The sequence below is a fragment of the Lepidochelys kempii genome, chromosome 1, assembly GCF_965140265.1.
Source record: "Lepidochelys kempii isolate rLepKem1 chromosome 1, rLepKem1.hap2, whole genome shotgun sequence".
Classification (NCBI taxonomy): Eukaryota; Metazoa; Chordata; order Testudines; family Cheloniidae; genus Lepidochelys; species Lepidochelys kempii.
Window position 1 is genome coordinate 30,745,750 of NC_133256.1, and position 16,264 is coordinate 30,762,013.

The window sequence follows — 16,264 nt, forward strand, 5'->3', positions numbered from 1 at the left end:
AATGAAAAAGCCTTCAGTTTTCTTACAAGAAGACTTTTAATAGAAGTAAAGAAATCACCTCTGTAAAATCAGGATGGTAGATACCTTACAGGGTAATTAGATTCAAAACATAGAGAATCCCTCTAGGCAAAACCTTAAGTTACAAAAAAGAGACACAGACAGGAATAGTCATTCTATTCAGCACAGTTCTTTTCTCAGCCATTTAAAGAAATCATAATCTAACACATACCTAGCTAGATTACTTACTAAAGTTCTAAGACTCCATTCCTGTTCTATCCCCGGCAAAAGCAGCGTACAGACAGACACAGACCCTTTGCTTCTCTCCCTCCTCCCAGCTTTTGAAAGTATCTTGTCTCCTCATTGGTCATTTTGGTCAGGTGCCAGCGAGGTGACCTTTAGCTTCTTAACCCTTTACAGGTGAGAGGATTTTTCCTCTGGCCAAGAGGGATTTTAAAGGGGTTTACCCTTCCCTTTATATTTATGACACATGCACTTAGAGCATTTGTGTGGGAACACACACAATCGACTGTATAAAAACGCTTTCTACAAAACCGATTTCTATAAATTCGACCTAATTTCGTAGTATAGACAAGGCCTTAGTGAGAACAGATAGCTCAATAGCGGTTATCTTTAAAATGAGCCTTATATTGTAATAACATTGAACTTTGACACTAGGTTAAAGTGTTTTATAGAGTATCTATAGTAGTTTAAATAGGTATACATCTGGTTCCAGGAGGTAAACTCCATATACATGAATATACAACAAAACTTCTTAAAGTCCGTTATGATTTTGAATTTTTTTGTTCATATGAACCACAAAATCCATTTAATTTGAAAGAACAGAAGCCTAGACCACACTCTGAAAGACTATAGAAAAGTTTTCACTTGACATAAATGATGTCAAATCATTCATCACTGTAAGCTGTTGCTAACATTAGTTTGCTTCCTTACAAGGCAAACTAGGGAAAGGACTTTTCAATGAGAGTAGAGATTTAAAAAAAAAAGTTTGAGCTATTTCTCTGAAAAAAGGAAGAGAGGTTCTAGCAAATTATTGCTGGGTTTGTGAAAGCTCCAGAGAAAACAGCTGGAGACCTGTTGTGACGAAGGAAGCCACAAATAAACAGCCGACTAAATACAGAATTGTTTTTGCATGTTAAAACTTGTGTCTCTCAGACATCTTTCCCATCATAATGAGAAGTGTTATCTTACCAGGTCTTCGAATAGTATTTACATAGGAAGTAGACTGTAAAACTATTCAAATTATGTAAACTAGTACCTTTTAACTACTTTGACTGGATATAAATAAACTGATTAAGGAAGTATTTGCTCTGCTTTACTAAAAATGACCTAAAAATAATGCCGTTACTTATTCTGCTAAACTAAAACCTCTGGAGTTGGATTCATGAAAATAATTTAAAATATCTTAATGTAAACACATAGAATTCTACATTTTCTTCCTCTGTTTTACTAATATCTTTTCAGTACTGTTCAGTGACCCAAGACGTTTTCTATTGTAAAAATTACTTGTATCTGTTTTTTTTTTTTTTTTTTTGTTCACTTCAGTTCATCTGTGCTTTGTCTGATAAGGAATGTGCATTGCACATTGTCAGGAAATCTGTGAATTCCACACAAATCATAACCTTCTTCTACTAATTCTGCAGAGTACAGTAGGTCATGCGGAAAACAAGGGGCTTTAGTGTCTCTCTTTCAGTATTTAATTTGCAAGAAATACACTGAGTTAATCCAAACAGTAACATGATTTTTTTTTAAGCTGCAGCTTTTATTGACCCAGTCAAAGGCCTTACCTCATTGACCAGACTTTTTTCAAAGTGAAACATTATATGTCACCAAAATAGGTTATCTTTTTTATTGGAAATTTAAAAATAAAATTCCTCTCATTGTAAGGATTATAACTTTAAAGTAAACAAATAGCCTAATTCAGCCCTTATTTCAATGGGTACAGCTCCATTGACACAGGGACCTTTTTATACACCTTTCCCCTATTTCCTCTGCTATCCAAAATCCTGTTGAAAATACAAGGAGACAGTAAGAGAGTCATTCTGATTGCCCCTTCCTGGCCAAGGTAAGTTTGGTTCCCTTACCTGGCACAGATGGCGGTATGTCCTGCGGTTCCTCTTTGGCCCATTCCTCACCTGCCCTCTCAAAGAGACGGACAGATCCTTCACCCCAACTTGTGGATTCTCCGCCTCCAGGCTTGGCTCCTTAGTTTCAAGGTTTAGAAGTGGAATGCTCTCACTAGTGAAAGACGTGTTGCTACGCAGAGGAAAACTGACCTCCGCCCCCGAAACCACATTGTCACAACAGGGATGCAATTTTAAACATGCTAGATGTTAGAAGATTGCTGGTATTTTACTTGGACAGGACTAAGGACTTCAGAAAGTCTCCTAAGCTCTTCTTCTCCTTAGCAGAAAGATCCAAAGGTTCTGCACATTGGTTCAAAGATTATCCAAATGGGTCCCCATTTGCATTCATCACTCTTACCAAAGGCACAACCTGTCCCCTCTGTCCAGAATCTGTATGCACTCCATGAGGTCAATCTATACCTTGGTCACATTCCTTAAAGATGTACCTATCTCAGAAATTCGCAGAGCAGCGACTTGGACTTCTGCTCATACTTTCACGGAACACTGTTCGTTCATTGGAGCCTTGGCCTTCAGTGCCATCTTCAGATCCACAGTGCTCTCTGCAATAATGGACTCCACTCAGAAGACCCAGCCCTCAATGAGGCAATACTGCTGTGAAGTCACCTACAATGGAGCACCCATAGGGACGCTACTTGAAGAGGAAGTTCCTCACCTTGTGCAGTAACGATGGTTCTTTGAGATGTGTGTCCCTATGGGTGCTCCACAACCGGCCTCCTACTGTCTACTTCAGAGTTCTCAATTCGGGGCTCTGCGGTAGAGAAGGAAACTGGGGGCAGACCATAAGGAAAGGAGAACTCACATGCGGTCTGAATGGACACTATTACCTAAAATCTCCAATGAGAGGGGCAAGGGTGCAGATACTCCTACAGCAGAGCACCCATAGGGCTTGTCTACATTACCTGCTGGATCGACGGGCAGCGATTGATCCAGTGAGGATCGATTTATCGTGTCTAGTCTAGACACGATAAATCGACCACTGAGCGCTCTCCCTTCGACTCCGATACTCCACCAGGGCGAGAGGCGCAGATGGAGTCGATGGGAGAGTGTCAGCCGTCGACTTACTGCAATGAAGACACCGCGGTAAGTAGATCTAAGTACGTCGACTTCAGCCATGTTATTCACGTAGCTGAAGTTGCATAACTTAGATCGATTCCTCCCACCCTCCCCGCAGTGTGTAGACCAGGCCATAGAGAGAGACACATTAAAGAACCGTTGTTACTGCACAAGGTGAGTAACTTCCTCTTCTCTCTCTTCTTGATTATGATGTCATCTTATGTACAGCTGAGAGATCAGGTTTTATTTATTTTATTTAATTTGTTTCATGGATTAGATAGGGGTTGTGCTGAGGCAATAGGGAAGCCAGCAGATTTTGCTTATGTATGTCGAATGCCTAGGCTCAGCTGATAAAAGGTGTCTGTACCTGTATATTAGAGATTCTCAAACTTTTTCATAGTCTGGACCACATTTTAGAACAGTAGTTGTGTCATGGGCCTTTATAGTGTGAAGGTGGTCATTCTATGAGGTGTTTGTATGCTGGGGTGAAGAGTGCCATATGGGGCCAGACTCCAGAAGTCAATGGAAAGACTTTCATTGACTTAATGGGTTTGGATCTGGCCCTAAATGATTGGATAGATAGAGTGCTCATTACAATGGGTACTGTATATGATTCAATTGAAATAAATTCTGTCACTGGCAAAGTAACTCCAAAGCGAAAATAAAATAAAAATAAAGAGCAAAAATAAGATTTTAACATGTGGCAACAGTAACTTATCATTTTATGGTTAAAAACTGAGTAGTTATTTCAGTGAAATAATCTGGAAACAATTTATCTTGCTGACTGAACTAGAAATGTAACTGCTTTATAAAGTACATCCTACTTTCCTGAATATATAATAAAATTCAAACAGTGTTTCATGTCCTTAAACAAAATAGGATATTATTTAGTAATGGATAGAGAATCACTTCAACATGCAGTGCCAGGAATAAAAAGGTTCCACCCTTTCTGTTTTGAAGGAAAAAATGATATTATGCTAATTTGTTGGGAATATAAATATGAGAATACTGACCCTCAGTAATTTGCCTGCCTGGTTATAAGGCATGTACCACTTTTTAAAAATAATTACGTAATGGATGTGGTCTGTTTGGAACAAAGAGTTTAAAGACTATTATCTAGCAATTAGCTTTTTTTTAAATTGAGGAAAATTTTGGCCTGTGTGAGAGGAAAAAATAGACTGTCAAACAGTAGAAAGCAGGTGAGAGATGGCTGTTGAGCTGCAGGCATAAAGAATTGGACAGGTAGTTGGTGATGGGTCAGGCAGGGAAGTGCAGGAGCTGAACTGCTGGGAGCAGTAACAGGAGAGAAGTAGATGGTAAAGCAGGAGTGGAGAGAAGCTAATGAGGTCAGCCAGAGCAGCAGGAGGGATGGACACTGAGGATCAGCTTGAGCAGGAAAAAGATTTGTGTCACCAATCACATTAGCAGCATGGTGGGAGTTTGCAAATATTTGTTTACTGAGATATACCATTAAAGTGGTATATTGGGGCTAAAAGGTAAATGATTATTTCATAACATTTGGGTAGAAAGGGGATGAGAGAGGGTAGAACTGTTTAGAGAAAAGAGTTCTTTAGTCAATTCCCACACACAGCTCCCATTGTTTGACTTCAGTGATGGTGCTGTTGATTATTCAAAAGTATCAATTAAACCTGTAGAACCTTTCGACAAGCATCGTTATATTCACTAAGGTTGATATTTTCAGAGGTGACTAGGGGATTTAACCAAATTGTGTGTCTAAATCCCCTCACTGGCTTTCCAAATGTCAAGCTAGGACTATTTTGTATCATTTCCATAGCAGTCTTTAGAGCTGATCTGCAGAATGTGCAAATGTGTCTCTCTGAGATCCCCAGATCAGTCAAAGGAAATCTCAAAAACATATTGTGGGTTTCCATGTTTCTACGTCTTATTGACTTCTGCACCTAGTTTACAAATAAAATGATTTTTAATTGGCACTTCTGCAAACTGACCATGGGAACTGTTGTTCTTCATGGCTACTAAATTTATTATAAAGCTCACATACTTCCTTTCATTACACTTGCACAAAACTCTAGAAAAGATACTGCAAGGAAGAGCGATTAGGTTACTTTCCTCTCTGTTTTCAGATTCTGAGAGTATAGAAACCTAGGACTTTGCTATTCTAGGACAAACCGTTGGTTCATCAAGTTCATCATCAGGTCTTTAGAAGCAGCCAATGCTGGATGCTTCAAAGGAAGATAACCCGCCCCGCAATAACTATTATATGCCTGTCTTGCCTGTGCAGTGATATCCATGGAATTGTGGTGGCAAATCATTAATGACCCGTTATGCCCTAAGAAAATAATACAAACAAAAGGAAAGGGATTTTCTAGAAGTTTTCTCACCACTTGCTTGCAAAACCCTTGCTTTCTTAACCCTGCAGCTGGTCCAGCATAATTTTCTAAAGATCTCTTCTCTGAAGGTGTGCCAATTGTGTAAACAAAAATGTTTGGGAAGTCAATAATGCATTGCTGGTAGTAAGTCATCTGGAAGGAGTTAAAGACAAAGACTCAATTGATTAAAACAGAAAATAGAAATGACCTGTTCTTACAGATTCCAGTCACAACATGCTTATAGTGTAAAAATGTCTGTTTTGTAGCTCAGTAGTGTCACAAGTGGATGTAAATGTATCTTCTCTGATTACACTAGTCTCCTGCCAAAAAAAGTATCAATAGTTGGACATTTTCCTAGACAGACCATTGCCCAAAGTATTGGAATGTTTCCCTTGTTCTTCTGTTTTACAGCTTAATGCTTTTCATATTTCCATTTGCCTCCAAAATAAGCTTTTGATTTCTGTTAATTCTGAACAGACTTTATAATGATCTAAATATACAGGTTGCATTTCAAGCTGCTTAACTTTCATACCGACTTTTTTTCCCCAACTGTTATTCCCAAAAAAGATTACCTGAAATTACCTAACTGTACAGTCTACATTGAAGAGCAAAAAACCAAAAAAACCCACCCAATAAAATCCCTTTTTTCTCCTCAGTCAAGATACTTAATTGAGCTTTGGTAGTTATAAGCATGTCCTCATTTGGGTCCTATCCTGTCTTCGTTGCTCATGCACAACTCCCAGCTTGGCAGCAAACAGAGTATGACTGTACTTCTCGATAATGACCTTTGGTTAGAAGAATGGGTAATTCTACTTTTCATGGAATTAAATACATGTTTTTTTGTTGACACTAATGGGGTGTGTGTGTGTGTGTGTGTGTGTGAGAGAGAGCGAGAGAGAGAAGGAGGAGGAGGAAGTTCCACCTTTCCTTGAACATACCTAGCCCTCTTGCTGTTACCTTTAAAATACACTTTCCACCCTTTCTCTCTCCTTTTGTGGCAAGATGAATCCTCACCTACCAGGACAGAAACCTAAGGAGGTTATGGATATAATAATAATAATAATCTGTAAACATAAATAGATGGATCCAACTATGGACTACTTTCAGACTTATGTTTGTACTCTGACTTCCATAGTTTTAATTGAATGTTTTCCATGCTCCTGTGCAATACCTGTTCTCTGCACATTTATACAAGGAACAAAGGATTTTTCTTTGCCAAGGGGCCTTCTTTTGTTTTGTGTGTAAAGTTCAGGGTGGATTTGATTTAAATCAAATTGATCTAAATCACTAGTTAGGGAGACTCCATTTAATCATGGATTTCTACATAAAAGTGCATTCTTGTTGGTTGTTATAACTTTAATACATATTCTTCACAACTCAGAGATAGATGAAGGAAGTCCCAAGCTAATAGCATGCAGTTGCAGTGCTCATTTGATGCACCTCTAGACCTTTTGGCATAAGAGGATCCTTGGCCCTCTCCATTGCTCTTGATATGAATATTAATTTGATCTTTCTTTTTCACAGCCCAGTCACTGAAAGAGTTTGCCCGGCTATTGATTGCTGTAGAAGAGGAGAGAAGACGACTTGTAAGTCTGATATAGTATACTTTTGTTTTGTTTTGTTTTTCATTTTATTTTTGAAAATACCAAAATTTGTTCATGCATCCTGAAAGAACATTCTGAGCTCATCTGTACTTGTAAAATATATCCTATACAAGATTTGCAGCCACGTTAATGAAACATTTTGCTTAAAATATTAGTTTAATTTGGTTTGGTAATAACAATACTGCAGTAGTGCAGCTGTTAAATTTGGTGTAATTTTGCTGCTTAGGCTGCCAAGATCAGGAAATTAGCCAGTCTCGATCTTTCACTGGGTTGAAAGAGGCTCAGCAAAGTACTTCATTACAAACCTCAACAAAGTAAGGTTATTACTTTAAAAATACCTTCTTTGCTCTGATGAGAACACAGCCGTCCAGAATGGATACTGAAAGAAATAGCAGCAGAGTAGAAGGAATAAATAGAAATTCATCCTCAAACAATATAAAGTGTTATAGCTCTGTTGACTTCAGTGTAGCTATGACAACTTATACACTAGTTGAGAGTCTCCCCTTGAAGTTTATACTCCAGTATTTTTGATTTAATCTAGTCTTTTCTTCTTGGTGCTATGTAGATTTTTATTAAATTATTTATAGAAATCCTGGAAGATTTGTGAAATTTCATAGATACTAAATTTCATAGATACTAAGGTCAGAAGGGACCATTATGATCATCTAGTCTGACCTCCTGCACAACGTAGGCCACAGAATCTCACCCACCCACTCCTGCGAAAAACCTCTCACCTATGTCTGAGCTATTGAAGTCCTCAAATCGTGGTTTAAAGACTTCAAGGAACAGAGAATCCTCCAGCAAGTGACCCGTGCCCCATGCTACAGAGGAAGGTGAAAAACCTCCAGGGCCTCTTCCAATCTGCCCTGGAGGAAAATTCCTTCCTGACCCCAAATATGGCGATCTGCTAAACCCTGAGCATATAGGCAAGATTCACCAGCAGTAACTCAGATCCCACCCCATCTAACATCCCATCACAGGCCACTGGGCCTATTTACCATGTATAGTTACCCGGATCACTTTTTTTCCTTTCTTAAAAATAGGAGCTATGTTAGCAATTCTCCAATCATACGGTACAACCCTTGAGTTTACAGATTCATTAAAAATTCTTGCTAATGGGCTTGCAATTTCACATGCCAATTCCTTTAATATTCTTGGATGAAGATTATCTGGGCACCCCGATTTAGTCCCATTAAGCTGTTCGAGTTTCGCTTCTACCTCAGATATGGTAATATCTACCTCCATATCCTAATTCCCATTTTTCATGCTACCATTATCCCTAAGATCCTCTTTAGCCTTATTAAAGACTGAGGCAAAGTATTTGTTTAGATATTGGGCCATGCCTAGATTATCCTTGACCTCCACTCCATCCTCAGTGTTTAGCGGTCCCACTTCTTTCTTTGTTTTCTTCTTATTTATATGGCTATAGAACCTTTTACTATTGGTTTTAATTCCCTTTGCAAGGTCCAACTCTACTTGACTTTTAGCCTGTCTCACTTTATCCCTACATGTTCTGACCTCAATAAGGTAGCTTTCCTTGCTGATCCCTCCCATCTTCCACTCCCTGTATGCCTTCTGCTTTTTCTTAATCACCTGTCTGAGATGCTTGCTCCTCCAGCTTGGTCTACAACTCCTGCCTATGAATTTTTTCCCCTTTCTTGGGATGCAGGCTTCCGATAACTTCTGCAGCTTTGATTTAAAGTAATCCCAGGCCTCCTCTGCCTTTAGAGCCATAAGTTCTTCAGTCCAATCCACTTCCCTAACTAATTTCCATAATTTTTGAAAGTCAGCCCTTTTGAGATCAAAAACCCTAGTTGCAGATCTATTTTTGTTAATCCTTCCGTTCAGTTTGAACTGAATTAGCTCATCACCACTTGAACCAAGGTTGTCCCCTACAACCATTTCTTCTATGAGGTCCTCACTACTCACCAAAACCAAATCTAAAATGCTATCCCCTCTAGTCGGTTCAGCAACTACTTGATGAAGGAATCCATCAGCTATCACATCTAGGAAAATCTGAGCCCTATTGTTATTACTAGCATTCGTCCTCCAGTCTATATCTGGGAAGTTAAAGTCTCCCATGATCACGCAGTTTCCATTAGTATTTACTTCATTAATGTAAACTTGATGCATTTTTTCTTTTAAGAAAAGGCCTGAAAAAGGTTATATTTCCCCCTTTCAGAGTGCTTCAAATGCATGAATTTGTTGACATCATTTATTTCAGGAAAAAGCTGAAGTTAAAAATCATATTGGCAGTAAGGCCTACTTCACACCTTCCTCAGCTGAAGATCCTGAGAGAAGTGATAACACTGTGTTTAAAAACTCAGGAACATACTGAAGAAAGGCAGCCAGGACATGGTTTTCCTGTCCTGCAAAAACTTTGGAAATTTAAAGAATAAATAAATTCCATTTTGCATTGGGATAAAACAGACTCCTTTTGAAATTTTTAGAGAGAGGGGCCACCAACAGTAGCCCACTTGTCAGGGCATTCACCTGGGGTATGGAACATTCAGGTTCAAAAACTCAGCCTGATTTGAAACAGGGACTCAAATCCAAGTCTCCCACGTTCCAGATCAGTGCCCCAACCACTAAGTTATTGGCTGTTCTGGGTGGGTCCCTCTCAGTCTCCTGTTAGAGTTCTTCCACATCGTGTAAATAATTAAAAATATTCAGTGGAGCAGGGATTCAAACCTGAAATTCCCACATCCCAGATGAGTGCCCTGGCCACTGGACTCGAGGTACTTTTCCAATGAAAGTTGAAACAGACGGTTTCCTGTGAAAAGTTTATTCATTTCAACAAAATAGCATTTTCTGAGAAATGAACATTGTGTCAAAATATTCCCAACCAGCTCTGATAATGAGCAGCACTCCTAGGTTTTCAAAGTCATGCGTAAGAATTTAGCTGTGCAACTCCCAACAATATTAATGGGTTTGTGTGGCCAAATTCTTGTGCCTCCCTTTGAAAATTATCTTCACATACAGTAGAACCTCAGAGTTATGAACATCTCGGGGATGGAGGTTGTTCATAATTCTGAAATGTAACTCTGAACAAAACATTATGGTTGCTTTTTCAAAGTGCAGTTTACAACTGAACTTTGACTTAATACAGCTTTGAAACTTTACTACGCAGAAGAAAAATGCTGCTTTCCCTTTATTTTGTAGTTGTCTACGTTTAACACAATACTGTACTGTGTTTTCTTTCTGTCTTTCTTTCTCTCTCTCTCTCTGTTGCTGCCTGATTGCATACGTCTGGTTCCCAATGGAGGTGTGTGGTTGATTGGTCAGTTCGTAACTCTGAGGTTCTACTGTAATTCAGTTTTTTTCAAAATAGTTTTGAACACTGATGCACATTTCTTCTAGCTGCTTAGAAAAATAGTGTACATAAACACTAACTCACAAATCATTTAAGATTCCATTGTTGTCCTAATATAGACTTTTAATTTTTTTTAAATTATGGAAACAGTTAAATTATTTTGTTTTAATGAAGTGTATATTTCTTCTTGGAGTGATGGTCTCTATTGCATTTCACTGAGGGGTTTACGCATGTGCACCATGCATCCAGAGCCGGAGAATTTGAAAGTAGTGTCTGCTGGACCGCGTATGTGCCCTGGTTTGCCTCAAGGTTTCATCTGAGGTGATATAGGGCAGGGCGGACCGCCGTGTTTCCCGTTCATAGAATCATAGAAGAATAGAATTGGAAAAGATCTCAGGAGGTCATCTAGTCCAACCCCCTGCTCAAAGCTGGACCAACCCCAACTAAATCATCCCAGCCAGAGCTTTGTCAAGCTGGGCCTTAAAAACCTCTAAGGTTTTTCCTTCTCACGGCTGCATGGGCCAGGTTGGCACTTTCAGTGTCCTTGTCTCTGATGCAGCTTTAAAAACAGTGTTGTGCATAGTTTTAGCATTTTACAATTTATAGTGTTTTTAGTGATTTTTTAAATAGTTTTTTTGTAGTTTTAGTGATTAGGATGGATACTGGAGATACTGGACTGTGCCTAAGGCCCCAGGTTTTAAAATCTGTACCTCCTGCCTGCGCTCCTGCTTGGTCAGCAACAAACATCAGTGCTGCCTTTACTGCGTGGGAGAAGCCCACAATGCATCCAGGTGCAGTATCTGCCTGTCCTTTCCCAGCCGTACCCAAGAAGGCCGGGCTGTCCACCTCCAAAAGTGCCTTATGGAAGTCCTCATGAGGCTTCACTCAGACCCATGCCAGGGAACTCCGTGTGTACATTAGCCTGAAACAGCCAGGAGTGCACCTGTGGCTACGGAGTCCAGATCTGGCATTGGTGTACCACCACTATGAACCCTGTGCTGAGCCTAGTCAGGAGGTAAGGAAACATGTCCATAAACATGGCATTAAGTCTTCCTCAAAACCAAAGAAAGGGGATGCTCCTTCCATGAATTTGAAGTGCACTTTATATGCCTAAACATGAGAAGAATTCCCACAATCAAGGGAATCAGGCAGTCCTGGGTACCGAAGCGCAGGTACAGTTGACTTCGATTCCTGAGGTTCACGGTGGGCTCACACCCATTTCCAGTAAAGGGTTCTTCCCTTCGGACTAACCACTGCTCCCAGAGTCTTCACCAAGGTTTTCTCTGATGTGGCGATCTACATCAGGCATCATGAGGTCCTTGTATTCCCCTATCTAGATGACTGGTTCCTGGATGCATGATCCAAACTCAAAGCCCAAGTTTCAGCCTCCATTCTGCTTAGCATTCTTTCATGCCTTGGGGTCAGTATCAGTGTAGAAAAATCAATCTTGGACCCCACATAATCCATTGACTTTATGGAGGCCACCATCAACTTGGTCACAGCTCGGACCTACCTACCAAGCAACAGGATCCAAACACTGCAAGAACTCATAACTCACATTGTAACAATCCTTATGTCTCTGCCAGGACTTGCCTGTCTCTCCTTGGTTACATGGCTTTGTGTACATATGTCACTGCCTTTGCTCAAATCCATCTTCGCTGTCTCCAGATGTGTGGCTCAAGACAGTTTACGCACCGAAATATCACACCGTGGACTTGCTGCTGACAGTTCCCCCCCCCGGGTGCTCTCATCCCTCCAGCGGTGGACAGACCCAGGTCATGTCTGTGTATGGGTTCCCTTACTCCCCTCCTCCCCAGAAAGGATGATCATCATGGATGCATCCTTTGTTAGTTGGGGAGCACATATGGATGATCACATGACACAGGAAACATGGACTCTTTGGGAATCCAGGATGCACATCAACATTGTGGAGCTCCTGGATGTATGGAAAGCATGTCAAGCCTTTCTCCCTTTCATCCGTTCCCATCATGTTCTTATCATGTCAGACAAACCACCACTGTTTTCTACATCAACGCAGGGTGGTTTGGGGTTTGAGGTTGACCGCTCTGTTTGCAGAAGCCATCAACCTCTGGAATTGTTGTATCACCCACCAGGTCCTCTTGGCTGCAGCCTATCTCTCAGGGACACAGAACATGATTGTGGACTCTCTCAGCAGGCAGTTTGTGATCAACCATGAGTGGGAACTCCATGAATCTGTAGTTTGGGACATCTTTAGATGATGCGGGATGCTGAACAGAGACTTCTTCACCTTCCACGTAAGCACCAAATACAACCTCCAGGGGAGGTTTTGGTCACCACTTTCAAGGCAACACTTTCATACTGTCCTGATCAGACCAACTCAACTATGCCTTCCCTCCCGTTCGGCTCCTACCCTGAGTACTCCACAAGATTAGCTGTGACAGAGCAACAGTCCAGACAGTTCTGTTTACCAACCTCCTTCATATGTCCACCTGACCACCATTTCCCATCCCCATCTTCCCCAGTATCCTGATGCAGAATGACGGCGAGATCAGAGATTCCAATCCACAGGTGCTCCATCTTAGAGCATGGTATTTGAATGGGCATCTTCTCTAGAATGCGCCTGTTCCTCAGATGTCCAAAACATTCTCTCCAGCAGCAAGAAGGAGTTCACTAGGCACTGTTACCAGGCCAAGTGGAAATGCTTTGCCTCGAGGCCCAAAAAAAGGGACTTCCCTCAGTATCCGTGGGGATCCCCCTCTTCCTGGACTACCTCCTGTCCTTGAAGGCATTGGGTCCTGCTAGTGGTGATTAGCACCTTCTACCCCCCCATGGAAGGGTGCTCTGTCTTTACACAACCACTAACTGTTAGGTTTTAGAAGGGCCGCATCAGAACCTTCTCACCCGTCTAACTCATCACTCCCCGGTGAGTCCTTAACCTAACTCTGTCCATACTAACAAAACCACCTTTCAAACTGCTGGCATCATGCTCTATGTCCCTCCTTTCCATGAAAGTCACATTCCTGGTTGCTATCACTTCTGCAAGAAGGGTTGGTGAACTCTGAGCCATGATGGCAGACCCCCCTCTTTCACAATTTTCCATAAAGGTAGCATGTCGCTGTGTCTGCAACTCAAATTTCTGCCAAAAGTCATCCCCTTGTTTCACATTAATCCATCCATTCAATTCCCTGTTTTCTTCACGAAGCCACTAGCATCCGCAGAGGAACGATGACTCCATTCCCTAGACATCCAACGGGCCTTGGCCTTCTCCCTGTATGGGACAAGACCCATCAGGAAGTCCCCCAGACACTTTGTTGCAGTAACAGAAAGACTCAAGGATCAGACAGTCTTCATCCAGAGAATCTCCAAGTGGATTCTGTGCTATCAACTGTCTTGCCTGCCTCCACCTACTGGGATGTGGGCTTATTACCCACGAGAACCCAGGCTTTGACCACAGCCTCCCTCCACAATGTGTTGCTTTGGGACATATGTAGAGTGACCCCATGGAGTTCAGTGCACACCTTTGCCATGCACTATGCCTTAGTACAGGACTCAGCTGTAAATGCCTTCTTCAGCAGGCAGTCCTCGACTCAACCATTCCATCTTCATCGTCACACCCTGCTCCGACTTAGGTACTACTCGTTAATCACCCTCAGTGGAATACAGTAGGGACCATCACTTGAAGAAGAAGAGGTTACTTATCTGTTACTGGAGGTTCTACCATATGTGTGGTCCCTATCTGTATTCCACTTCTTGCCATCCTTCCCCTCTGTTACGGGTCTGTTGGTTTTGTGGTGGAGAAGGAACTGGAGATGTGTTGGTCCGTCCTGCCCTTTATCACCTTGGATGAAAGCATGAGGCGAACCAGGGCGCATGTGCAGACCGGGGACACTACTTTCAAATTATTTGGCTCCGGACGCATTGTGCACATGCGTAAACACTCAGTGGACTTCAGTTAGGGACCACACTTCTCAAAGAACTTCCAGTTACAGGTGAGTAACCTCCTCTTCCAAAATAATATCCAGTGGCACCATGTGACACTGCATGAAAACCTACATTTTCTAGGGCTGTCAAACGATTAAAAAATTAATCGCGATTAATCGCATGATTAAAAAAATTTAAAAAATGCGTCCATGCTCATGACAGGTTCTGCTCGATACCGATCCAGATCAGAGCAGACCGATGCATGTTCATTTTCATCATCTGAGTCAGGTGCCACCAGCAGAAGGTTGATTTTTGTTTTTGATGGTTTGGATTCTGTAGTTTCTGCATTGGAGTGTTGCTCTTTCAAGACATCTGAAAGCATTCTCCCCACCTAGTGCCTCTAAGATTTTGGAAGGCACTTCAGATTCTTAAACCTTGGATCAAGTGCTGTACCTATCCTTAGAAATCTCACATTCGTACCTTCTTTGCATTTTGTCAAATCTGCTGTGAAAGTGTTCTTAAAATGAACATGTGCTGGGTCATCTTCCGAGACTGCTATAACATGAAATATATGTCAGAATGCAGGTAAAACAGAACAGAAGACATACAATTCTCCCCCAAGGAGTTCAGTACAAATTTAATTAACTCATTTTTTTTTTAACGAGCGTCATCGGCATGGAAGCATGACCTCTGGAATGGTGGCCAAAGCATGAAGGGGCATATGAATGTTTAGCATATCTGGCACGCCAGCTACAAAATTGTCATGAGAACGGCCTGTTCTCACTTTCAAGTGACATTGTAAATAAAAAGCAGTCTGCAGAATCTCCTGTAAATGTAAATAAACTTGTGTGTTTTAGGTTTTGTTTTTGAGTGCAGTTACATAACAAAAAACAAAATCTACATCTGTAAATTACACTTTCACAATAAAGAGATTGCACTACAGTACTTGTATGAGGTGAATTGAAAAATACTATTTATTTTATCATTTTTACAGTGCAAATATTTGTAATAAAATAATATAAAGTGAGCACTGTACACTTTGTATTCTGTGTTTTAATAGAAATCAATATATTTGAAAATGTAGAAAAACATCCAAAATATTTAATAAATTTAAATTGATATTCTATTGTTTAACAGTACGATTAATCACGATTAATTTTTTTAATCTCAGTTCATTTTTTTGAGTTAATTGCATGAGTTAACTGCAATTAATCAAAAGCCCTAATATTTTCTTTTAAAAAGCCAGATCTGTGTCTCTTGTACTTTTGATTTTATTTAAAAATTGAGCCATAGTAATTCTTCTTAACTCTGTTGTATTGTTAGGACAATTAAATGAACATGCAGTGGTTCTTCATTTTCCGGGTTGTAAAATGGAAATGCTTTTCTGCTTCACAAAAGTATTGTGATGATAACATTTATTAGTAATTGTGAGGTTTATGGATGCTATGGTTATGGTGGTCATATAGGTAACTACATAATTTTTATACTCAAGTGTACTTACTCTATAGACTTTCTTGTGGAGATTTACTTTCTTTTTTCTGAGCAGAGGTGAACGTAAGCACATGCTTAAATGTTTTCTGAACTGGATTCTATATGTACAGGCTAACTCATGTACTAATAATTTGAGTAACCACAGGATATGGTGAGTGAGTTTTCATGCTCAGACAATAGCTTTCACTCTATGGTAACAAAAATGAAAAAGTCTCTGTTTTCAGGCTGTTAGGTCTACAGTAGATATTGTTCAGATTACAAATGCATCTCTAATTTAGAATTTTTTATTGTTAGGTTGAATACAAAGCTTAAAATGAGTGAATAGATTTAAAAAAAAACCCTACAAATATGAGATCAACTTCTAGTCTGTTTTCACTGAAGTCAATC

The 16,264-nt window shown here is 40.4% G+C and overlaps 1 protein-coding gene across 5 annotated transcripts in view; it reads left to right on the forward strand.

Annotated features, from left to right (window-relative positions):
- The window catches only part of ARHGAP42 (Rho GTPase activating protein 42), a 378,378-nt gene that overhangs the window by 100,054 nt on the left and 262,060 nt on the right, over positions 1–16,264 (forward strand). For all 5 annotated transcript variants that reach the window (XM_073337948.1, XM_073337938.1, XM_073337919.1 and 2 more), the window contains exon 3: positions 7,091–7,152. In XM_073337948.1, the coding sequence (XP_073194049.1) occupies positions 7,091–7,152 (62 nt within the window). The remainder of the gene's footprint in view (positions 1–7,090; positions 7,153–16,264) is intronic.